Raw genomic sequence first — 25787 nt, 5'->3', positions numbered from 1 at the left:
TGGCATAATGCTTGCTGGCAAAAGGGGAATTTTTAGTTTTAGGCTGTACTGAAGTAACAGGCACACGGTGCTGTGAGTCATGCGCCTCACTGCTGTGTGGGTGCCAGCGTGCATAGCCCTGGTACAGTAATTAAATGATAAAGCAGCTTAAACAATGGACTACTACCTTGCCGTGTTGTCAACTCAATTAAAAATGGTGCGGTGTACAGATTTTATACATAATGAACTTTATTGACTTCTTAAATGTCGAGTTTTCAAGTGATCAAGTGGTGATACCCGCAGGCCATCGCAGGTTATTAAAATCATGACCTTAACTCCTCCCATTTCCTGTTACACCGACATGAGAGCAGCAGCCCGGCCACGCCCCACGCAATCCTCGAGGCGCAGTGCCGCCCACTCGGCGGGACCGCGGGGCGCTGTCGCTTTAAGGACGGGCGGCCGCGGCGGCGCCATCCCGTGGTGCATTGCGGCGGGCGCGCGGAGGGAGCGTGCCGTGTGTCCGCGCGTTCTGTCGCTGCCCCCCTCGCGTTCGGAGGCGCTGCGGGACGCCATGTGGCGCTGAGGGCACCGCCGCGCTTCGGGAGGCCCCCGCCGCTCTGCCGGGACCTTGCCGCCGCTTGACGCCGTCTCTCAGCTCGCCGCCGCCGCCGTTCCCGCCGCCGCCGCCATGTCTGCGGGCTTCTCCTTCGGCGCGGGGACCCTGGGCTCCGCAACGGCCGCCGCCGCCGGGGCTGGAGGAGGAGGCGGGGGCGGCGGGTTCTCGTTCGGCACCACCGCGCCGAGGTAACGCGGCCCTCTCCACGCAACCCCCATCGGCCGGGCTCAGCCGCCGGCCTCCCCTACCAGCCCGGCCTGCGTGGGGCTTGGGGTGGGCGGGAGGCAGGCAGCCCCGCGTTTGAGTCTCTCGACGCTTTTCCGGCTGCTCCACGCGGCCGCAGCCCCGGCCCCGCCGGCGGAAGGGCCCCTGGTGGCCGCTCGGCCCCGGGTGCTGCGGCCCTTCGGCACGGGGCTCCTTCCGGCCCTGTGCGCTGAGCCGCGCCTGGCTCTGCTGAAGGCCCTCTTAGTGTGCAGGGGTTTCAGAGTAATAGCGAAGTTCCAGGGCTAGTTTTTTGTTCTTTTTCGTATATGTACGTACAGTTGTGTTAGTGTATGCTGCTGCTTCTGATCTTGCTGCTGTGGTTCCGTTGAATATTAGGACTGTTACAGGGGAGCTTTGGAGCTCTTCCCAAATCTGATCGTGCCAAACACTTTGCTGTAACGTAAGTGAGCTACTCGGGATGCTCATCTGGAACGGGTATGTTTCAGAATGCCCGCCCCCAAGCATTGGCAGGAGTTAGCAGTGGGAAGGGGACAGGACATCTTAATAGTCGTTTGAGTTAGATCACCTTTAAGGGTCCCTTCCATCATCCTAGAGCATCTTCTGGAGGTTGGTGGCCCTGCCTTCGGCTGGGGCGTTGAAACTTGATGGTCCTTGGGGTCCCTTCCAACCCAAGCCATTGTATGATTCGATGGGCTAAAGGACATTATTACTGTTTGTCCCTCCCATAAGTGTTTCCAAGGCTTCAGATGTCTCTTCTGTGTTACCTTAATTGTCCCATCCTCACGGATTCGTGATGTTTTTGTTTTTATTTTTTTCCCCTACACCAAAGCTTCTGTGGGCTTTGTAAATAATTTTTCAAAGATTCTTTTGTTCCGTGCCTATTTGATATTGAGTTCCTATGTGGAAAATGAATCGGTCCATATTTTTTTATTCCAAACTATTATTTTAAATGCGCTACCATAATTGAGAATTTCTTTTGTCTTGTTGGTCCGGTTAGTACAAATTACCTGTAGCGTTTAAATGTTTTATAGGTGTTAATTTTTTTTACTATTCTACCTGACTTTTAAAATCTGTAAACAAAGAAAAAAGTGCTAATTAACAATCAGCATGATACTCTGCATTTTTATATCTTTATTTCTACTGGTAGGATGAGTCTTTAGGGCTCTTGGTCAGGAAGTATCACAGAAAAAGAGGCCTTTTTACTGTTGGATGGTTAGTAAAAGAATCTTGAGCATCCTTATGGGATGGTTTACTTGAAAATGTGTTTAAGGCTTTAAGAAGAAGGTGATTCTCTTCTCAGTAGGGCCTAAGGCAATGTTGCCAGGTGTTGGGGGAAGGGGACTTCATTCTGTTGTCTAAGCATAGGTTACTAGCGATCACTGTGACCAGTCACAGTTTATTCTTGTGTCTTAAAGAGTGTGGTATGGCAGCCTGTGTAATTCCTGTGTTAGATCACTAGCAGTTCCAATTCTTTGTTTATCAGTGTATTCCATAGCTAGCTTTAGCCAGGTACGGTGCTTTGTGAGGCACTTGTTGCTCAGGGAAGTTGTGGATGCTGCATCCCTGAAGGTGTTCAAGGCCAGATTAGATGGGCCCCTGAGCAGCCTGATCTGGTGGGTGGCAGACCTGCCTGTGGCATGTGTTGGAACTGGATGGGCTGTAAGGTCCCTTCCAGTTTAAGGACTGTGTGATTTGTTCTAGCTCCAAAGTCAGGATTTTCCTTTGGAGCCACCATGCCAAGGTGATGCCTTCCATCTGTGGGCAGGTGGTAAATAATCCCTGTGGTCCATGCTTTCCCTTACTGCCGTTGGTTTGTCTCTATGTTTTGGCTTAGTTAAAGTTTATTTCTAAATTTCTCTGTATTTCCTGTTGTTTTTTTTTGTTTTCCCCATATTGCTGAGCTGCATATGTTGCACCTTAGCTTTTTGCAGTGACATGCTGAAAAATCATCCTTTTCTATACTAGGAAAAGATGAGAAACATAAGCTCTCTGCAAGTGAGAGAAGCACCATGTTGTATATCCAAGATGGTCAACAGTTAGGCTGCTGCAATTAGACATTTTAAAATTCTGAGAGTAAAGAAAGGTGAAAGCTTTGAAATGGGTTAGTTAGTTGGCTTTTATCTTTCTGAACTTCTTGGTCTCTGTTTCCTGAGTTACCTACCTTTAAGGATGACTCACGCGTAGGTTTTGAACTTGCACCACTTTTTTGCTGGACTTGCCAGGATCAGTTGTGTAGGTATTTCTGAAACTTAAAGTGCAGAAACCTGTGATGGCCTTCTGAAGGATTAACTCTTGTGATTAATTTGTTAGGCACGGGAGCTGTGCTTGTACCAAAAGAGAAGAGCTGAGGGAGTAAAGAGAGGATATGAAACATCTGTAACTTAAAACAATCTGTAAAGATGGTTACGTTGAAGTCTAAATTATGCTTCATTTCATTGCTGCTGTTGTACTCTATGCCAAGTGTCTCAGTTAAAGGAATTGAAGCTGGTTTATCAAGAGGGTCACAGGTGAGAGCAGGAAGTTACTATAGAGAAATCATTCACATCACTTTTCATCAGTTAAGAACCAAAATTTTGTAGTCTTAGGTTCATGTGGCTGCTAGTACCTGTGATTTCACATGTTAGAGGTAACCGTGATTATTGTATTCCCCATGTATTTTGTGCAGTAACTTAATGCATTCACTGCAAAACATAAGGCTTGTCCTGTGTTTGCCACAAGATTTCTACAGTGTGTAGCTACTCAAAATAAATAAATGTTTTCCTTTAGATTGCTAGACTCTGAGTTTATCCTTTTTTTCCTTTATCTTCCCTATGAGAATTACCAGCTCTTAGCTATGAAAATAGCTCTGGGAGTTAATTTATATAATTGGATTGCGCAATGTATTGTTAGAAAATACCTGAAATGTGGGTATTGGTCACCTGTGGTTTGCATTTACAGGCAGTGATAACATTTTCGTTCCTGTTTCTTGCTAAGACACGACAAAGTTGTGCTGCTGATGTGATGAGAGATGCGTATCTGTATGCTTACCATTTCAGAATGAAGTAGCACTGCTTGAGGTTTCTTGTTTGACATTTCTAACTGTATTTGCCGCATGCTTTGAAAAGATATTCCTGTAGGTTTGTTATCTTTGTTCTGGCTCTAGTACTTGTTCCCCTGTTCCTGTAGTTCAGGGCAAATCATTAGGCAACTGACGGAGAAGTGCAAGTTTTTGGCTGGTCTAGCCAGGTGTATCAGCTCAGCAAAGGATTCAGCTGAACTCTGTGTCACAGTAGCAGTAGTATCTAGGTAGCTGTACTAGAGGGGAAGGTGGATTCCTCTTTGGTTGGAGTGAGCTCTGGATGTTCTGGTCAGCTGTGTTCTGTCAAATCAGAGAGGTGAATGATAGTGGGGGAAGCAGGAATAAGGGGGTTTGGATTTTTCCTTTTGAGAATTAATAAATGTTAATGATCTTATTTTTGTATAGCTCTACAGGAGGACTTAATTTTGGAACTCTGGGTTCTTCCACTGCTACAGCAACTACATCGGCTCCTTCCGTGGGATTTGGGAGCGGACTTTTTGGATCAAAACCAGCCACTGGCTTTACGCTGGGAGGCACCAGTACAGGTAGGAAAAAAACTTGTACAGCAGAATTGTGAAGCAGTGGCGAAGGCACATACCATATGCACACAAAAACAGGGTTATCGTAATGTTCTTTTCTCATAGTAGCTCAGATCTGTATGTCAGAATATTATGTCACGTTGTTAATAAATAAAGTTTAAAAAACAATGTAATTGAACTGTTTAAAAAGTTACTGAGAAGCATACAGTACCAATGATGCAGAAACACAAATACACCTTCCAGAAAACTGCAACTGGGTGTATATGTAAATTGTGCCATCACTTGAATCCTGATTATTTTTGTGTATAAATATAATTTTTTTTGCAATTTACCTCTTCATTGAAGATACTCAAAACTGTGATTTGAGATTGAGGTATATTTTAATCTGAAAAAATATTTAAAACCATTGTGAAATAGTGTTAACAGTCTTGGATCAGTGAGTTTATTTGTATTGTCAACATTAAAAAAAAAAATTCGTTGTTTTATTTAAGTCCATAGTCTTCTAAAAATTGGAGTATAAAATAATGAACCTTTTCAGTCTTGAGTTGTTTTTCAGCAATTGTGCACAAAAAGGAATTGTATTTTGGCTTCGATATATTTGAAGAATGCTTTTCTTCTGCATCTATATGAATAAATAGATTGGTTCTGAGAGATTCCACTGTTAGAAATGAACTCATCAGTGGACCAAAAGCCTGCCTTGCTGTGTTGGGATCACTTCTGTCTTGGCTCTTTGCATCATTGCTTTGATCTTCTAATTGTTTAAAGTCTGAAATTGCATAGCTCTGTGTTCAGCACTTCAAATTTCCAGTGGGGTAGTCATCATAATCTAAGGCACAGCGTTTCACAAATCTTTGTAGTCCTCTTCATTGTATTATAAATCCGTTTTATGTACTGTCAGATGGCTGAAAAAAAAAAATACTTGATAGAATTACCAGCCTTCATATTTTTGTTTACCTTCAGTTATTTGAAATTTAGTACTGTTATGTCACATCAGCTTCACTGTTGATGGATTCTTATAAGAAGAAATTGTGTTTGTTTTGAAGGCTTTATACTTTGATTTATGTAGCCAGGGTTTACAAATAGTGGTTTCAGTGTTACTTTGCTTACAAGATGCTGCATAATGTAACATAAGATATGTAGTAAATATTTATTCCGGTGTTTTGTTTGATTGTTAGTAACATAACTGCTTTGTGGTCCTCACTGTTCTTCCTCTGTTTTTCTTCTTGAAGCAGGAACAGCAACAACCATTGCTCCAGCACTGACACTGGGTAAGGACCTCGTTGGGATGTTAATGATGTACAGGCAAAGAAGAAAAACTGTTTAGTTGTTATAATGTAGAAGGTTAACATTTGTGCAAGCTTTTTCCTCACTGTTAATTTGCAGCCTGCAATGTTAGACCTGCATTTAAATCTCCTGATGAGTTCCGTCGTTCAGCAGAGAAGTGGAATCTATTATCAAAGAATTCTTAGGACAGAATTTATTTCTCTCATGGACACTTTGAGAGAACAGATCTGTTTGCTAATTCCCTCGAGTAGAAAAGAGGAAAGAGGTTTGAACTGGGAAGGGATATTAAGAACATATTTCTCTTGTTTCTCTGATGCATATATAATGACTGTTTTTCAGGCATCGTTAGAAATACAGGAATATGTAGGTGGTTTTGTTGTTGTTGAAACACCAGCAACTGAGCTTGTCATAATCAGAAGTGTGTGGGTCAGGGTGGCAGTGGTATTGCTACAAGACAGACTCGTGTCCAAGAGCTTTGGAAGCTGTGCTAACTGGGAGAAAATGGTAATGGTTACAGAAGCAAATGAAGTGGATGGGAGAAGAGAGGAGCAGCTAACCCAGAATCTGTGTAATCATATATGGCAGTCAGTACTATGCATATGAATATTAATTCTTTTCAATGGTTGAATGAAATGCCATTGAAAACAGATACCATATTCTCAATAACTGCTGTGTGTTTTTCTTATGCTTGTTATTGTGATGTGTGTATGTATAAGTACGCTCCTCTGTTCCTTTGGAATACATGTTCTGGAACAGACGGCATATTCTTACCATGAAATTAGCAGGAAGTAGAAGCTTTGTTTAACTTTGCTAGTGTTCAGAGGCAAAGTTGGAGGGAGTAACATCTCAGCACGTTTTTCTTGTTCACAAATTGAAAGTGCTTCCATGCTGATATGCACATCCAAGGGAGAACTTTGTCTCTATTTGGACACTCTAGCTCCATCTACCAATACTTGGATTTTTCAGTCAGATCTGTTTGGTGGAAGTTCTTATTTTAGTCTTTTAAATTACCTCTTGATTCTTGAATCTATACTCCAAGATTACTTGAAATTCTGGAGGAAACATACTTTTGAAATGTATCTGAAGGTGCTATGGAAGTACTTCATTGGCTGCAAGTGATCTTTCATGCAGTGATGCTAGTGACAGTTAAACAGACCTCGCTTAGAAGATAAGATTAAATACTCATTCTCAAAATATCCAAAAAATAATTATTTTTGGGATTTCTTTTAGGCACACCTGCCACCACATCAGCAGCTACCACAGGCTTTAGTTTAGGCTTCAACAAACCTGCAGGTTCAGCCACGCCGTTTGCTTTGTCTATTACTTCTACCTCAGCGAGTGGCCTGTCACTATCTTCTGCTCTAACATCAACTCCTGCAGCAGGTAGGAAAATGTTCTGCTTGGTTTTTACAATGTAACTTCATTCTAAAACAGTGCTATGTTCTATCTTATTCTAGTATTTACATAATTTTGTAGTACTTTTAGTTAGAAGGTTCATTGGGTTTTACTAGCTCTAAATTTGAGGGGCCTAATGCACACAAGGTTTATGTTTATATAGACGGCAATATAGCCTGTAATTCAAGTCTTTAGGAAGGTAGCAACAGCTGATTTGTCATGTTCTGTAGCTAAAAAATGTCTACATGTTGTAGGTAGTGTGAAATAGTTAACTGGAAGTGTTGATGAGATTTTTTTTCCCCGTGTAGTTTCTTGTACTGTCCAACACATTCCACCATACTATAACTCACCTAAACTGCACCGTGCATGATGATAATTGAGACTGGAGTTTTTCTTGACCCTAGGAGTCTATATTTAAACACAGTTGTTTGTGCCTTCTACACTCTGTTGCTTTATGCCAATGGTCCTTGTCTGATTCTGCCCTTTCCTGCTGTAGCTGAGATGCTAATTCCAGAAGACTTAAATTAACAATGAGATGTTTGTTGTTTTCTAATCTGCCTCATGTGAATTGTAGAATCATGGACTGGTTTGGGTTGGAAGGGACCTTTAAGATCATGTAGTTCCAACCCCCCTGCTATAGACAGGGACACTTCCCTCTAGGCCAGGTTGCTCAAAGCCCCATCCAGCCTGGTCATGAATGGATCCGGAAGAGGGGGCATCCACAACCTCTCTGGGCAACCCATTCCAGAGTCTCACCATGCTTACAGTAAAGAATTTCTTCCTAATGTCTAGTCTAAATCTACCCTCTTGCAGTTCAAAGCCATTTCCCCTCGTTCTATTGCTACTTGCCCTTATAAAAAGTCCCTCCCCAGTTTTCCTGTAGGCCCCCTTCAGGTACTGGAAGGCTGCTATAAGGTCTCCTTGGAGCCTTCTCTTCTCCACGCTGATGAGCCTCAGTGTCTCAGTCTGTCCTCATAGGGGAGGTGCTCCAGCCCTCTGATCATCCTTGTCGCCCTCCTCTGGATGTGCTTCAACAGCTCCGTGTCCTTCTTTGTGTTGGGGGCCCTAGATCTGGACACAATACTCCAGGTGGGGTCTCAGGAGAGCAGAGTAGAGGGGCAGAATCACCTCCCTCACCCTGCTGGTCACGTTTCTTTTGATGCAACCCAGGACATGGTTGGCCTTCTGGGCTGCAAGCACACATTGCTGACTCATGTTGAATCTCATCAGCGACACTCCCAAATCCTGAGGGCTGCTCTCAAGCCATTCTCCGCTCAACCTGTATCTGTGTTTGGGATTACCCTGACCCAGGCGCAGGACCTTGCACTTGGAAGTGAAGTACTTTAATGTTTAACATAAACATTTCAGCATTTAAAAAGTCAGTAGTAGTTGTTAGATCCATCATGCTGTAAAATCAGTGTAAAGTTCTAGATTATCTGGCATTCTGGGTAGCTCTCAGAATTTTGCTATAGTTGCAGATAGACTAATGAAGCTTACAGTATTGTGAAACAAAATCACATACAATTTGAAAGTCTCCAGTTAGGTTTGTTCAGAAAATTGCAGGGAAAAAAACAATAGCTGAGTTCATTACTGAAACCATCTTTATAACTCAATTATTTCAGATTTCCTATAGATGTATTTGAATGCAGTGTCTACATGAAGCTGGGTTTTTTGTTGGTTTTCTTTCTCTGCAGGTACTAGTGGCTTTACGTTAAATTTAGGTGGAACAACTGCTCCAACTACAACTGCCTCCACAGGCCTGTCCTTGGGAGGGACCTTAGCAGGTTTAGGAGGTTCACTCTTCCAGAATACAAGCACAGCAGCAACAGGTAAAAGTTGACTTGTTTTTTTTCCTTCTCCTGCCTCAAAATATTGAGACTGTGTAGTTGTATTAAATTGTAATCTAAGATTTACTTCATATAATCTTAACACTGTGAAAGTAGTGTTTAAATATCACAGTTTGAAACCGTTGCCATCTATAGAAAGTAATCTGAAGTCATTTGCTTCTTCCTAATGTTTAAATTTGTTTGTTCTTATTTTTTTAATGAAAATACAAGAAAAATCTTTGTAATAATTGACTCAAGGAAGTTGACTGTAAACGAGAGAGCGTGATGTTGTCTTAGTATCTCACTCAGCCGTGGAGAAGTTGATTGCTTCTTACATTGATGGCTTTTGGTCTGCATAAAATCTTTAACTTAATACTGTCCCTTTAGTTATTTACTGACTTCCTGTCTTTCAGTTCTAGAGGAAAAATGAATATCTTGTAGTGTTGGGAACGTGCTGCTCTCAAACAAAATGAAACAGAAAGGTGTTCAAAATCCCAATGATAAGTTAGCTACTATCTCACAAATATTGTGAGGAAATCACGTAAAAACCATGTATAGTTGTATTGAACTTGATAAAATCTGTTTTTTGTTTGCATTTCTTAATCCAAATGCAGTTAATGGACTCTGAAATTGCAAGCAAGGTAGTCTGTGGTTTTAGTTTACTATCAGCATTTTAAATGCAGAAATTCTGTTTGGATTTCTTAATAGGACTTGGGCAAAATGCTTTGAGCTTGACGCTGGGGACAACTGCAGCTCCTTCAAGTACTGCTAATGAAGGTCTTGGTGGCATTGATTTTAGTAGTTCTTCAGATAAAAAGAGTAAGTTTGTTTTTAAAATATTTATGGCTGATAATGTATGCTGTAATTTGTTGACAAAATTGAGTGCTACAGCAGAGACGCTATTTCACTGTTCGGAATGTGGAATCAAAGCTGTCAGTTTTAACTTCTTGCTTTTATGAAGCATGTCAGTTAATTTCATCTGTGAATATTGTATGGAAAAAATCTTGGTTGCAAATGAAGTGTAATATGACTTCCTTTAAAATAAGTATAAGCAAGCCTCATACTAGAGAACCAGGGTTCAAAACACTGCGGCCTTCCAGGAGTAAAAGACTCATAGGGCTGTTTATTGAAAAGCCACGGCAGATTTCCTAACAGTTGGGTCTACTGGCCACTAGATGGGGAGCAGAGAGATGTTTAAGAAATGCATTGTAGATACAAAAAGTTCTCATTTGAAAACAGTGTTCTCCAACAGTAGCAGTTCTTAAACTTGTGGTGTGGAGGTTTATGCATTTAGTTCATTTTTTCTCCTCTGTCCTCCTCTTCAAAGCCTACAGAATAAAGATGTCCTGTTGTTCACCTGTTGTTCTTCAACGCTGTATTTCTAGTGCTGAGGATCTGTTAGGTTCCGTTAGGCTGTTGAAATGAATTATTAAAACCTAACTCTGAGGTAGCTCCAAAGTACTCAAGTAAGGGAATACTTATTGAATATTGACACATGGATGTTCACTAATTTGCCTTGATTTTATACATCTAAAGCATCTTAACTAAAGTTGATTATAAAATGCCTGTTGTCTCTGGAGAAGCAAAACTATTTCATTCAAGAGCCAAATGTGAAATTTCTGAATTCAGATATTATGAAAACTAAAATAGAAGGTTCATGAAGCCATCTTTAAAGAGGAATGAGAGTTGTGGAGACGGAGCTCCTCATGCTTGCAGAAGGGATGGCATATTGGCTGTCCAAACTGGAGTGCTCAGCATGATGCTGATTTTCTTTTTTTTTTTACTTTATTGCTGAAAGTGATGAAAAAGCTCCAATCTGTAGGTTCTCATGGGGCTTCTGTTACTGTAATATTAGGATTGCACAACTCTTTAGTAATATACAAGTGTCTTAAAATGAGGCCTAGAGAACCATGGACTTCTTCAGCATTGTTTTGCTCGGTTCTTAGGATGTAATCCCAAAGGAGCTGATTACCCAACTTCCTGTTGTGTGCTGAAACTGGGTGTGGGGGTGTGGTTGTTGTTGTCAGGCTGATGAGCAAAGAGATTGTTTAACAAAGCAATAGAAAATGCTGAAGAGCACTGTTTGAGTTTTCACTTTTCAAAATTGAGAATTTAATTTAGAAATGTTTCTTGTAATGGGTAGTATTTGACTTAAGCAGACTTGACAAATATTCCTACTTCTACACTACTAGTTTCTTGGTGGTCCAGTTGCTTGTAGAACTACCTGAGAAGCTGCTAAGTGAGGTTTGAGAGTGATGGTTTTATGGCTTTAACCTTTCTTCCTTCCTGAAGAAAAGGAAGGAGGAGATGTGGCTTCTAAAAAGAAGTACTTGGGAGATTACTGCCCATGGAACTTCAGGACAGATAGGCACCTTTATGTTGTCTTCTGGAATTGGTTATAGTAGATTTTTCTGCTCAAGACTGAGTGGCTGCCTAGTATTTCTTTACAGATGGCTGCTGGGAGCTATTCTTATACATCAGTTTTCTTTGTGTGTGACCAAAAAAAGAGAGCATATGCTCAGATAAGTAGTTAGGTATGATTTCAGATCTCTGTCTTTCACTTTGTAGATACTGTTCAGACGAAGTACAGCTAGAAAAATTAGTGACTGAGAAAGCAAAGTAAACTTACCTTACTGCCTAGGCTGTTAGCTGAGAAAGGAGTCTGAATTCTGGTATTTACCTGTTTTTTTTTTCTTTTCCCAGTTTTGTGCAGCTTCTCTTTGGTTGTTGGTTTTGTTTGGGTTGAGTGGAGGAGGGATGGGGCATTGGTTGATTCTTGTTTGTTTGTTTTGCAAAAGGTGTAGGGAGTGAGTGTGAGACTCTAGGTTCTGGTACTGGATGACAGAGTGCAGGTGGTTTAAGTAATTGCTTCTAAAACAAGCAGCTTCTCCTGCCAGGAGTACTGGCTTGTGCAGCCTAAGTTCTGGCATTCATGTTACCTTCATGGCTACCTTCTAGCTTGATGGTGCTGTGAGGATTTAAATGGCATCCAGTTCAAGAAGCGGCCTGGTTCTTAGTCTGAGCAGGCTTCCTAGCGGACTGCTATGATATGAGATGCAACTACTGCCCGTGGCTGTGACTAGAATAGTCATGGCTTGCCTGTACTTGTGATACTGCTCTCAGCTCCTTTCTGTTGTTCGAGAGAAGCGTTTGGCATCTTGGTTAATTTTCTCATCTAGATGCACAGATGTCTAGTTTGGAGTCTATACATAGTAGGTAAACAGTAACACCTTTGGTTCTGTAAAATCACATTTATTCCTGAACAATGTGCAATAGTGGAACTCCTAGGAAAATCCAGGGACGGATTTCTTATGTAAGTGCAATTGCTCGTGCATTTGAAGCGACATGTATAGTGACACAAGATGTTTTACATTAATTTCTGTGCCTAGAAATTAGCACCTGAACAGGTAAATCATTGTTCTTAAAAAGATACTTATCTGTGAAGGAGAATAAGTTAAAACCTTCTTTCTTATATGCTAGCCTAGTATCTTCTCTTATCAAGAGAAATCGAGCAGATTGCACTAATCATTTCTTAATGGAAAAAAATCTCATTAAAGTTTTTTGTCAATTCTTCTAAGTTTTATTTCTCATCCACAATTTTTATTTTCTAGGTGACAAAACAGGAACAAGGCCAGAGTAAGTGTTCAGATTCTCTTTGCATTCAGTATCTTAAGCTTAGCTGTTTTCTGATACGCTACCTTTTCTACGTCTCTCATCTTTGAAAAGGCTTAAATGTAAATAACCAGTTCTTGCAATATGGGTCACTTAGTAAAGGTGCTTTGTTGCATTTGATGAGAAAATTACACTACCTACTGCTCATCTGTTTTCCACTATAAGCTGATCACATAGCCTGAAAGATTGTTTCTGTAAATTGTGTGCAATATTTACACCAAGTCATTAGATATTGTCATAGTCTCTGGCTGTTCATTAATTCAAACCATTCCTAGATGCTGCATGCATGCAACAGGTGCAAAATTGAGTAATTGGTCTCTTGAAAGTGGTACTTAATAATCATGTAAATATGCTTGGCAGTATTGAAGCACCATCTAAACATGCATTGTCTCTTGTAGAGACAGCAAAGCACTAAAGGATGAAAATCTACCTCCGGTAATCTGTCAAGATGTAGAAAATCTACAGTAAGTATTATTTTTTTTTATTTATGACGGTTGTGTTGCTAAGTATTATATTCTGTTAATGCTCTGTAACAACAACAAAAAGCACTAGTACAGACTGCGTGCTGGATAACTTATTAGTCTGAGGCTGTCAGCAGATTAATGATGGGATCACAGTAGGTGAATAACTCTAGTGGCTGATGTCTAGGGCTATGTTTTGCCACTTCAGTTTTCAGTCCCATCTCCACAAATGGGCATGCCCAAGAAATATGCTCCTGGAAGCTGATCCAGCTCTCCCTGGGAGCATTAAGCCTCTTGTGCATGTGTAGTATCAGATTCTATTTATGTATGCACTATGGACCTTGCATGGAGTCAAGAGAACTGCAGGCTGGCCTTGACTCAAGCAGGAAGGAGGCAGGTTATAGTCTAGTCAGAGGCTGTGTATGTTATGGTATTTGTGAATTCAATGTAGTAATCACTTCATGTAGATTTTATCAGGGTGCAGTGTAACATGTTTATACAATTACTATTGCAGTCTTGTGTTTTTGCTGGTTTTTTTACAGTATTAGCATATTAGAGTTAATGCTACACTGCATAATATTACTGTTCGGTACTTGATTTTGGGAAATTTAACTTCATTGTTATTGAAATAATGTAACTAAAGTAAACACTTGGATACTTTAGATTGAGTATATTCTTTCATATCACCCCCTTTTTTTCCTTTCTCTAGGAAATTTGTGAAAGAACAAAAACAAGTTCAGGAAGAAATTAGTAGAATGTCATCTAAAGCAATGCTTAAAGTACAGGAGGATATTAAAGCTCTGAAACAGCTTCTCTCTGTAGTTGCCAGTGGATTACAGAGAAACACTCTTAATATTGACAAGCTGAAAATGGAAACTGCGCAGGTATCTCGTACTTTTTGTTAAGTAGAGTTTGAATGCTCGTTGTTTCCTGTAGGATATATACCCTTCCTTTATCAGTCAAGGCATGGACACTCCATGATATCCAAACTGAAGCAGCTGTAAACAAAGTGAAAAGTTGAATCCCTTCCAATCTTTTTGGAAATTACTGGAGGCAACTGACTGAAATCTGTGACGTTAGTATTTTCAAATAAGTGTAACAGCAAGGGGAACTTGATTCAGGAAAGCACCCCACTTAACATAGGCAACAGAAGGGAATATGCACCTACTGTAATTTGATTTCAGTTGTATGTTCAGCTGCTAGTGTAGATTTGTTTGCAGTGACTTTCTGAACTCTGGGAGCAGTGGAGATGCAAGTATGTTTTCTTCTTATCACTTAAAAAAAAATTAAAAAATACTAGGGACTGAACTGTCTAATTATGTCTGGTGTTTAATGAAGTGATACCTCTGTTCACTGGTCTTTACCTTAACTGTCTGACTAGTGTGAGCTCAAGTTTTGGTTCCTGTGCCTTTAAGCTCTGTGTCACTCTTTCTTTCATCTGTCTTGTCAAGACTGCTTGCTTTTTTATAAGTGTATTTTATTCTAAAGTGAAAATATGCTCCTAAATTTTGAAAGGAATTATTATTATTTGCTGTGAAAGCAAAAGACTTGTTGGTAATGTTACTTCCTTACGATTAGTAACAGAACCGGGCACTGAGAAATGATTAATGATAGCGTTAGTAGGAAATATTAAACAGAATGTCTAGTGTAATCATCATGCTTAAAAGGATCTTTTCTATAGAAAAAGAAGCATTATCACACTATTAAGTCGTCTTTAAAGGCAAAATAACCTTTTGTTATTTCTTTTAGGCACGTTACTTTCTTGTATTTGACTGTTATATTTCTTTTTCACTTAGTCTTCAGTAAATCAACAGGATATTTGAAGTACGGCAGAATCCAAACCTTACCCATGACAGTCTCTGCCCATAGCAGGATGGTTGGACTAGGTGATATTTAAAGATCTAGATGATCAGCAAGCTTTCAGGATGTACTGCTACCTGTTTCTTCTCTAAACGTTTTGATATTTGCAGTTCTTCAACCTCACACCAATCTATTATTTGAAGAATTTCTGGTCAGATTCTATCATAGTTTTAACTTACAAAATGTTTTCTTCCTATATTTGTGAATGAACTGCAGAATTGTAATTTTTTTAACACTTAATTCAGAACCTTATATTTTATTATTTTTTTCTCATTTATTTAGGAGCTAAAGAATGCAGAAATAGCATTAAGAACACAGAAAACTCCTCCTGGTCTCCAGCATGAAAACACAGCCCCAGCAGAGTGAGTTACTGTTGCTTGAAAAAAAAAAGGGGGGGCAATAATGTAACTTTTTAAGATGACATTTTTGTTCTTGTAATGTCTGTACCGAATGCTTCAGAGAATCAGTGTTTATTTTATCTCATAGACATGAGAAATATAGTCCTTGCTCTTCTACTAGTAGAAGAATGTCAAGAATGTCATTAAAACATACCTGCAGCAAGTAATAAAATGAAAATAGGCAGCTAATGCAGTGGTGTGTTTGTTTTCAAATAGTGGCAAATTAATAAAATCAGATGATTAAACTTCACTGTTTTACTCACCTAGCTACTTCAGAGTCTTGGTAGAGCAGTTTGAAGTACAACTGCAGCAGTATAGGCAACAAATAGAAGAACTGGAAAATCATCTTGCTACTCAAGCAAATAATTCCCATATAACTCCACAAGGTAAATGTTTCTACTTAAATGTTTCATACACGAAAGTTAATATTGTGCCTATAATAGGCTTAATAACAGAAGAGGAGATTAATTACTGTTGATTTTTCTTGTTTAATGTACAGAAGCAAGTGTTCAGATAAATTCTGTGGTTTGGAATGTAACCTTGAATTTGTAAAAGCTTTTAAACATCATAAAATGAATCCACTTCCTGCGTTGCCATTTGTGTGCTTGGTTTGTGTCATTTGGAAACTTTGAAAGGTGCCTAGGAATACAAATCACAATTTCTGTACATCTGAAAACTAGGAAGATAAGAAATGTGTTATATTCTTATACTCGTGTTCTGTCTGACTTTTCTTCTTTCACAAGAGTGGTTTCTGAGTCTTTCCTATGTAAGAGCTAGGATTGGGAATGGAAGTTCAGGGCTCTCCATGGGGCCAGGGCACATCTGAGACGTTTTGTGAATACTTAACACCAGTTTTGTGGTCCCCTTTTTGGCAGTGTGTATGCATTTGCCATCTTGTTTTCCTTATTTACATTCCTAATGAACTCGTATGCATCGGAGGAATCGCCCTGTTCTTCAGTCTTTCATTAATTTGGCCCATGATTTCCTGGTCTTTTAGTTTGGTGTTTTGTTGTTTTTTTTTTTTGTTGTTCTGCTTCCAGACCACCGTTATTTCACTTTGTGTAGTGTTCTTAGGGGTTGATGTAGTAGTGAGAAAATCTGATTCCTTTCCATTGGGTTTCTACATTCCTTCCTTCTTCCATTGCCATTAATGAGACTTGTGTATCTACCTGCTATTTTAACATGAGGTCTTAATGCAACAAAGGTCCTCTTCTGTGGGAAATACTAAAACAGCTTCACCATTGTACATGAGTGTGGGAAGTGATGAAGTTGATTTGACTCTAGGATGTAATTTTCCTTTCTAAAGAGTATCCTATCAAAATGGCAAGGTCGGGAATTAAGGTGACTTCTGGGAATGATGTTCTGTGATCTTTCTGCCATAAGTCTTTTGTGCTTGATGGATGATTCTGGCAAAGCATAAAAGTGGGAGCATTAACGTCTCTGACACCCATCTCCATCCCTTCAACATCTAGCTAGGCTGGTATCTGGCACCCCGTGTCTTGCAGTGCACTGTCTGACTAGACCAACACTAGTGTCTGCTCTGACCTCTCATGGTCAAAATGAGAACTTCTCATTAGTTTGGAGCAAGTTGGTTTTGACTAAGCAGACTAAGTCTTTTTCGCTGCCATGTCACTTTATCCAGATCTCCAATGAGAGGTTTTCCCAAGTCAATCTTCCACAGGTTTTCAGCAATATCTTGCTGCAGTGTAAAGGTTCTCTGTTTGCATGGTCAAGCACTGATGTGCTGTGCTGGTCTGTTGTCACCCCATCTAGTCAGCAGCGTATTCTATGTGTAGACAGTTTACCTTTCAGCATACAAGAGTACTCAGAAATTATGACCCAGGATATCTTGAATTTCGAAGTGTCTTTGAGTTCAGTGTCAGTAAATCGGCCACATCTTTCCAAAGGGTCTGAAAGCAGTATTCCTAGATCCCACTGCCTCCACGTACCTGCAGGATGACATACAAAAGCTCCACAGCTTTTCTTTTCCAAAAAGAATTGTAAGTTATAATGGAGAAGTTCCCTTGTGGAGTTGCAGATCCTTTTGGTTCTCAAATAATCTCATCTTCTGGAACTTGACATCTACTTTTCAGATTTCAATGGCTTATGTCTCCTTCAAGAAAAATGAAGCTGATCTAATCTCATTGAAAGATCCCTACATCACTTTTTCATCCTTCATTTTGGTGCATTCAGTGCTGCTTTTCTAAAAGCATTTTTTGTCAGTACCTTGTTTTGCACAAACCTTTGAGATTTCATCTTTAATCCTAACGTCTTGCAATAGTTGAGGTACACTGAGAACAATGTCATATGTGTGGAAAGTAGGATATTGGAAATCTAGGGCTTTATGTAGGCAGCAAAGTCCCACTGGTTTAATTCACTCAGTTTATGATGTAAGTAGAAGGAAAGAGTTTCTGTGATGCTTGTTAATCATGTTTTTTTAAATGTAAGTAAGGTTTCTGTACTCCTGTTGTCTCTTTGCAAAATGACTGAGCGCTCTACTGGATTAACTCAGAGTAGAAAATATATGCAAATGTGAGGAAGTCTGATTTAACTCTCTGGTTTTCTTGTTTTTGTTTTTGGTAGGGCATTTGTGTTTTAGGGTTTTTCCTACAAAATTAAGTTTGGAGCCCTGAGAATTAGTGCTTCAAAAATTCCTTCTATATGAAGGAAGACAGGTCTTACATCACAAATTCTGGGTTTCTCATTTATTTTCATGTGATCTTTTTGCACTTTGTTCTGTATGGATTCAGAGGGGGCTTCTTGCTGTAGTATAAACACTAAACCTTTTCTCCTGAAAGTAAGGTCGTAATTTACCAATATTTTATATGCCTTTTGCAGATTTGTCTATGGCTATGCAGAAAATCTATCAAACATTTGTAGCTTTAGCAGCACAACTTCAGTCCATACATGAAAATGTAAAGGTATGTTGCTTTGCGTTCCTCTGCGTTTAGTGAAAGAACTGAAGAGTTGTTGTTAATAACTGATACTGTATCTTCAAGTATGCTTTTTTCTGTTAAATTACTAGTTAAAAAAATAACAGTTGTCTGATATGCTTGGATTAAAAGGGTAACTTTCATTCAGCTGTAGTCTAATTTGAAACACTTGCCTATGTGATGGTGGCACTGGAGCAGTCACTTAAGTTATAAAATACTTTTCATGTAATTTCTTTTTCATTGTTAATTAGTTCTTGATTTTTTTTTAGCTCATGCAGGTACGTTGTGCTCTTTAGTGACATCTTGATGTCAAGCAAAAACAATCTACATATGCTCTTACTCAAATAGGTAACAGGAAAAAGAAGATACTCATGATTTTTTTTTTTACATAAAGGCTGTTGTTGAAAAGTGTATTCTGGCTTAATGTCTTTTTTCAACCTGGTTTTCATGGAAAGTTTTTGGTACATACATAAAGACGACTGCTAATGCAGTAGGGCATCAGAGGAGCCTAGTTAGGCTTGAGTTTTCCACCATAGGCTCCAGCTCAAGTCTCTTGCTACAGTTCTGGACGAACTGACAATGTCAGTGTTTTACAGTCTGTAAGTATCAGAACTCTTCATGGTAACAAGAAAAAACAACCTCTAACACAATGAAACAACAAAGTACAAGTGTTTGGTTTTGCGAAGTGGCTTTTTAAATAGGTAAAAATTCTGCCTTTTTTTCCTTCCAAAGCTTATTCTGCACAGTTTTGCTAGTTCTATAAACGCTTCCAGACATTTTCTTTAAGGAAAAGTTAAGGAATGCTGAGGCTCTTGTAGGAATTAAATTCTTTGTATCTTGTTGCTTCTGTCAGCGTGGATATTTACTGGATTACCGCTACCTACCATCAGGTATTTGTGCTCTGGTTAACTCATTTTGATAGCAGGTACAGAATAGATCAGCTTTTTTTATAATTTCAGCATAATGGAACAAAAAGGATCCCTAAAATGTTTTGTGCTTATCGCTCCTGAGATCTGAGTGTGCCCTAAGTTGTGTTCTGATCTGTGTGGTGATACATCTTTCTTTAATATGAGGAGCTGGATTAGTATCCAAGTATTAGCAATGATATCTTCAAGTAACTGGTCAGCCTGATTCAGTATGAAAGAGGTTATTTTATTATTGCCTGAAAATAAGGGGTTGTTTGGAGGATTTTTCTTTCTTTTTGGGAGATCCAGTCTCGTGAGCGTGATGGCTGATATTTTGGAAGACAAAACTACAACTAAAGCTTCAAAAATGAGGGAAATGAACATACTGCAGAAGGACATTCACACAGTCTGATTTGGTTTATCAATTATTAGATCTAGGAGAGGAGCAGTTTTGAAACTGCTGTCTCTGCCTCATTTAGTGGCTCTAATATGATTCATGAAGGCAGAGCTATGTCCACAACTCATTCCTTTGTCTGCAGAAGGCTTTTTGGCTTGCATATATATTTTGCGTCAAAGGTCTGAAGTTGTTGTATGATGTGGCCTGAAAATTCTTTGTGCAGAGTTAGCTGATAACTGTATTTCTATCATAGATACATTCTATATCTAGATTCAGTGAAGAGTAAAATGTGCTTGGGCACAATACAGATGGAGAACTTCATTAAATCATTCTGCCTTAGGGCATGCTCTGCGTTATCTAATGGCATTTATGTGAGCTCTGGCATTGTATTAGCTCTCATCAAAGTTCCAGACGCATCTTTTCTCACGAGAGAAATCTTTGTTTCTGATAGATTCAGACTGACAGCTGTTAAAATCCAGAGTAAGAATTTTTTTTTACTAAAGTTAAATGTGTTACTTTTCTCAGAAACAAGCATATTCCTAGCCAGAAACTTGGGAAATAGTATGTCTTCCATAAAATTCAGTTAAATCTACTGGGTTTGGTTTTGTTTTTAGTCAGCGTATTGTATTTCAGGATATTCTGTAAATGGAAAGCAAATTTTACCAGTTCATTAAATGAAGCCATTTAGTCTTTCTGTGTTATCTGAGGTTTCCATGTTTCCCTCATTTGCGACAGAGGTAGAAATGTCTCAAAAGACAAAGCGAGGTATTGTGACAGAAGATGGGATCTTGAAGGTGAGAGGAAAGAGGAACACATCTGGGCTACTTGGTAGTCCAAAGCAAAAGAATGATTTAGTGCAAATGCAGTATGTTACTTAGCTAACAAAATGTATCAGAAGCAAGAATGATTCTTAAAATTCTGGTATGTTCTTTGAGCTTGTACTAAGAAGGAAATGCAAGAAAGAAAAGACAGAAGTGAAATAGAGCAAGAGATGTCTTTATGCGATAAGGGTAGCACAGAAGGAAAGTTGTTATATCATGTAATAAACTAATAATGCTTCTGTATTTTGCCTTAGGTCAGATAGTATAATGTCAAAAAACAAATTGTGTTGATTTACACCAACTTCAAAAGACTTTGATATCATTCAGAATGTCCCTCTGCTACACTTAACCACTTTGCAGCATAGAAGTAAAGAAAAACTTTTAGCTATGGAGTTTCTAACTTGACTAGATCCTTTCAGGTCTTTTTGAGGAATTTAAGGAAATATGTACAACTTGATTTCTTTCTTTTCGTAGTAAGTTATGGTTTTCTGTCAAATGTATTGAACTAAAATGGCTTCCCCCATCCCTTCAGATGCTCAAAGACCAATACCTTGGCTACAGGAAAACCTTTCTGGGAGATGCCATGGATGTGTTTGAGGCAAGACGAACAGAAGCTAAGAAGTGGCAGAGCGCGCCACGTGTTACCACTGGACCGACCCCTTTCAGCAACATACCAAATGCAGCAGCCGTTGCGATGGCTGCAACACTTACTCAGCAGCAACAGCCTGCTACAGGTCTGAGTGCATTCAAGTTATAGATTATTAGTGTTACAACAGTAGTAAATTTGTGTAACATTTTCTATGCAGTCTTCCTTTGTGTTAGACTGAAACTCTAAACGTTGTGATGAGTAAAGTTACTGATGCATAGCCAATAGAAAAAAGCAGGGTAGACTTAGCAATAATTATATAACAGATACTTGTGGATTTATTTGTATTAGTGATATTTACTGTATTGTTCTAATTTACCCCCTTGGAATGTGAGTCTTTGCTCTTCAGTAACATCTCTGAATACATTTAGCATAGCCTCTCTACAGAATTGTGTGGTTATAGTAAATTATTTAAGAATCAGTAAGGAGAGAATATCTAAAGACACATTACCTTTTTCATGTATAAAATGAATAACGCATTTTTATATGGCACTTTGGAACTGTAAAATGAAAAATGCTGTAGAACAGGAAGGATAGTTGAACAAAAATCTGTAGGATAGGAGTGTGGGTGCCTGGCTTATTGTTTTATAGCCAACCCCTTTGTAAGGGTGATGTTGGGGGTAGTTTTTGCTGGCTGTTCTGTTGTGAATATTAGTAGAGAAAGTAAAGTGGATTGGTGATTCTGTGTAGTGCATGTATGTGTAAGAGGAAACTAAAGCAGAGGAAATACCTGATCCGCTGCTATTAAAAAATTAGTATGTATAGCAAAAGAAGTAACTTATGGCACCTTAATTGACATCGGTATCCTAACCAATGCTTCTCAGAGAGGGATTCTTGAATATAGAGAACTTAATGGGTATTATAATTATTTGGCAGAAATAATATCCTTTCATTTAATTTTACTTGAACATGCATCGGCAAATTATGAGAAGTTTAGTTAGCTGAATTCTAATGCTTCTTTTTTAACATGTGTACCTCTTTGTGCTGGAAGTCAAATTAGCTACTCTTCTCCCTCCCTTGTCTTATAGCAGTGGTCAAACTTCGAAAGATTTCGATAAGAGACTTGCTCAGCAATTACCCTAGGAGTTTGATATGTTATTAGACGATCCTTGTCCTCTCCATAGAAGGAAACTAAAATGTGCTTCCAGCCCTGGCCAATAGATACAGCTAGGAGATTGGCTTAAAAGACACTGATGTCAAAATAGTTTGAATGCAGCAGGAAAGGAAGCTGTGAAATGTTTATATTCTAAATTTCTATTGTGGTCCTTGGTCTTCCTGGTTTTGCTGCTATCTTAATCCATGGAAGTTCTGTTGAAGCGATGCCAACAAAAGATTCTGCTTTTAAACAGAAGCATTATGAAGTAATGTAGTTGCACTGGTTGTTTCTTTTAGACTTCCACACTACCATTCATATGAATGTTGCCAAAATAGTTCCTTTTCCTTTCATCTTTCTCCTTGTCTCTTTTGTTTTTTTAACACTGTCTGTGGTCACTATAGGATTGTGTGTGCAAGTCGCATAATTGAGACGCTGAATTTAAATTTTTACTTGTGTTTTCACGAATTGTGACAAGGGATTCAAATTTCCTTTTCTTGATCCTGTTTTGAGATAATTGATAGTAACTTCAGTAATTTGATGCCACTGATGGTAAGACATGAATATTCTCATAGGAGTAGGAATGAACAAAATGCAGACTTGACGTGTATCAACACGTGTGAGGTAAGGTGACTATACCTCAAAGCTTTTTTGCACTACTTTAGTAGTGGATGGAGCAAAAGGGCACAACATTTCTTTGGGTTTTTGGTTGTTTTTGGTTTTGTTTTTTTTATTAGGTTGGTTTGTTTGTTTATTTTTATGGTGTTTTTGTTTGACAGTATCTCAAAAGCCAAAAAATGCAACAACTGCAAAACTGGTGCAGATAGCACAAAGCCATCAAAACTTACCTTGCACATGCCAACAGAAGTAGACAAGAACTTCAGTTTACTGCTTTTTCAGCTGAAATACTGTTGCCCTCCTTGACACTTGTTCTCCAGGTTACCAAACTAGAATTAGAATGATGTTTTGAGTGGCACTTCTGGAATACTTAAAATCTCATAGAAAATAGAGTTAGATGGAACTTGCGGTCATCTTACCTGCCGTCTGGCTTAAAAGCAAGTCTGAACTGTTCCAGAGAGATCTTCAAGTCTTAGAAACTTGCTGTGAAGGAACATTTCATCATCTTCCTAAACTACTGATGACAGTTCTTGATTTGTTCTCAACACCTTACCTGAAACTTTTTAGCTTCAACTTAAGATCACTACTTGTGATCTTCTGAATGGAGAAGAAGAATCTATTATTTTGGTTTTGCAGGAATCTTTAAATATTTGAAGATTGCTTCCTCTTAGTTTCCTTTTCCTTGCCTGAGGAAAAAATTTCAGTGCCATTTCCTGCAGTAAAACTGCAAATATTTGCTTGATTTAACTTAGTATTATAAATTTGATAAATGTTCACTGGAAGTTAGTCATGCGTATTCCTTTGGAAGATTTAGATCCTTTAGAGTGGGATAGAGGAGAGATAGTAGAAGGTTATGAAAGAGAAGATTATGAAGTAAGGTGTATGGAATGGAGAATAGGGATGGTCTGTGTAATTGCTGACCAGCTGCTGCTGTTTTTGAAGATAAAAAAAAATAAAGCAAAACAATTAATCTGGACTTGAAAATTTAGTTTTTTACTTAAAATCTAATGTGTGGTACTGTAATATTGGGGGATCAGGAAGGTTAGTCTCTTCATAAAAAGTATTTGATGTTTACATGGTTAAGTCTATTTCATAAGGTTAAATTATTGTTACTGTCCTTTCTCTGAAAAAGGTAATTTATTTGAAATTTGTGTTCAGAAGTCAAAGGTTTAGTAGCTACATCTAAATCTGGATCTGTGGGATCAGGGGCTGTTTCCCCAGTCCCTGGAGGTTGATATGCACCACATCTGTTTTCTCTGTATGTCAAGGCGTGTCTGACGTTTCATTGAAACAAAGCCAGTAGATCCTGGCCATATGGAAATAAGGTTGCAAAGATGCACCGCAGCGATCTACTGGGATGGGTACTCAGATACCAGGATTGTGATGTGCTTCACTGTGCACAATTTTTGTGCTGTTCTATTGAAGCTAGAGTTATTAAAATTACATTTATCTTCTCTGCATGCAGCATTTCTCCCTGGTTTAGCACTTTTACTCTGAGCACATTTTTTGGTAGCAGTGGGGCTGGTTATGCTTTTGTATAGTAGTATATGCTTTTGTGCAGTAGTAGCTGCAGTTATTGTAGCCCCACTTGCATCTTCCCTGAGCAATTTTTAACAGCACGGAGGCTAAAATGATGGTGGCTAGTTTACCTATTACTATTAATGAGTCTGAAATGAAAGACTTTAATGGAAGTTACTGCCTAGCGAGCTAAGAGCTGTAAATCCACGAGACTGAAACTGATGTTTTTCTGGCAAGACTAAGTTGTCTTAAAGAAATGCTTTTCAAGTTCACCTTACCTCTGCTTTCAAGAAAAAAAAAATAACCCCAGAACTTAGTTACTCTCTCCTTGACTGGTGAAGTGCAGAGTTGGTCAAAGTGTAGCATACTTTGTTGTGTTTTGACTTGAAAGAGTTAATAGAAAATGATACTCAAATCTTCATAGCACTTAATTTTTTAATTGTGTAATTTGATACTAACCTTGATTAAATCTAGTCAATGTATTACTTTGTCAGAATCAGATTGAAGTTGTGAGACTGAATTTGTTCACTGTTAGGACCAGCTGTGATTTAAAAGTCGCGGAATGTCACTTGGGAAATCTTACTGACCTGTCTGGACTCTGTTGTGGGTCCAATTAATTAAACTGAAATGCTCTACAGGGCGAGTATAGCAAGTTATAGAAGTGTTAAGTTACATGTTTTAAAGAATTTGTCTCGTACCTATATAATAACCGGAAGTGCTAATTTTTGCTAGTACTTTTGGCATCGAGGAATCTTTTATTACTGTTTTTTTGCTATTGAAAAATTGTTTACTCAAAAGAACTTTAAATAGTGATGATGCCTTCAGCACATTATGGTACAAAATCAACAAATATCGTATACTATTGCTCAATGAAAAGCTTGTTAGCCTAAGAGATGTGATCCTGTTTTATATAATCTGAGGTGTTTTAGGATAATGTTTTTTACCGGCTCTTAAAAGCATATTGCATTTGGAGGGGGGAATAAAAGCCTTGCTGGAAGACTGTAGCGCTTTGTTTTAAGGTCTTCCACTAACAGTGCCTCCTACTGAGATAGAAAATCTGTGCACTCTATTTGAGAAAGAACTGGATACGTGTTTGGGGTTTCTTTTAGTTTAATGGATGACTGACTTGTTTAGGGTTTCTTTTCATTGATGAAAACTATTATTTTTTAAGAGCTGCTAGGTAGATGTATCAGTATTTAAACTGGATGTAAACAATTCTAGTTTGGAATTTGTGAAAATTTGTAGTTAAAGCATCTGGTAGACTTCAGTGGAAAGACTAGCTTGAGTTTTCCAACTATTCCCCGCCAAGCGGAGACTGAAAGCGAACAACTTTTAGTTGCTCTTAAAATTTAGTTGAACACTACTTTTGAGTATGCAGATGTCATTCAGCTTGGATCACGTAAGAATTGTGTTCCTTGCGAAAATGTTTCTTTTTAATGTACAGTGCCTTTCACTTGATTCAAAGTGATTTTTTCCATTGAGAGCTTCAAAAACGTGATTTAAAAAGCTTGAACTACTTAACAATTTAAAACTTGAGCTAAAT

General features: G+C 38.8%; 1 protein-coding gene across 4 annotated transcripts in view; it reads left to right on the top strand.

The window, feature by feature from the left end:
• Nucleotides 395-25787, top strand: part of NUP58 (nucleoporin 58) — a 39912-nt gene continuing 14519 nt past the window's right edge. Inside the window, exons 1-13 of one of the 4 annotated variants that reach the window (XM_021379198.1) lie at nt 395-783; nt 4284-4423; nt 5647-5685; nt 6932-7084; nt 8791-8925; nt 9631-9741; nt 12534-12558; nt 12993-13058; nt 13765-13939; nt 15198-15277; nt 15581-15699; nt 18152-18234; nt 20902-21103. In XM_021379198.1, coding sequence (XP_021234873.1) covers nt 668-783; nt 4284-4423; nt 5647-5685; nt 6932-7084; nt 8791-8925; nt 9631-9741; nt 12534-12558; nt 12993-13058; nt 13765-13939; nt 15198-15277; nt 15581-15699; nt 18152-18234; nt 20902-21103 — 1444 coding nt within the window. In that variant the 5' untranslated portion in view covers nt 395-667. The remainder of the gene's footprint in view (nt 784-4283; nt 4424-5646; nt 5686-6931; nt 7085-8790; nt 8926-9630; nt 9742-12533; nt 12559-12992; nt 13059-13764; nt 13940-15197; nt 15278-15580; nt 15700-18151; nt 18235-20901; nt 21104-25787) is intronic. The other 3 variants (XM_021379204.1, XM_021379191.1, XM_021379183.1) reach the window with 3 other exon arrangements.

This window comes from Numida meleagris, chromosome 1 (assembly GCF_002078875.1).
Source record: "Numida meleagris isolate 19003 breed g44 Domestic line chromosome 1, NumMel1.0, whole genome shotgun sequence".
NCBI lineage: Eukaryota > Metazoa > Chordata > Aves > Galliformes > Numididae > Numida > Numida meleagris.
The sequence above is the reverse complement of the archived record's forward strand: the minus strand, read 5'-3'. Positions and strand labels throughout refer to the sequence as shown.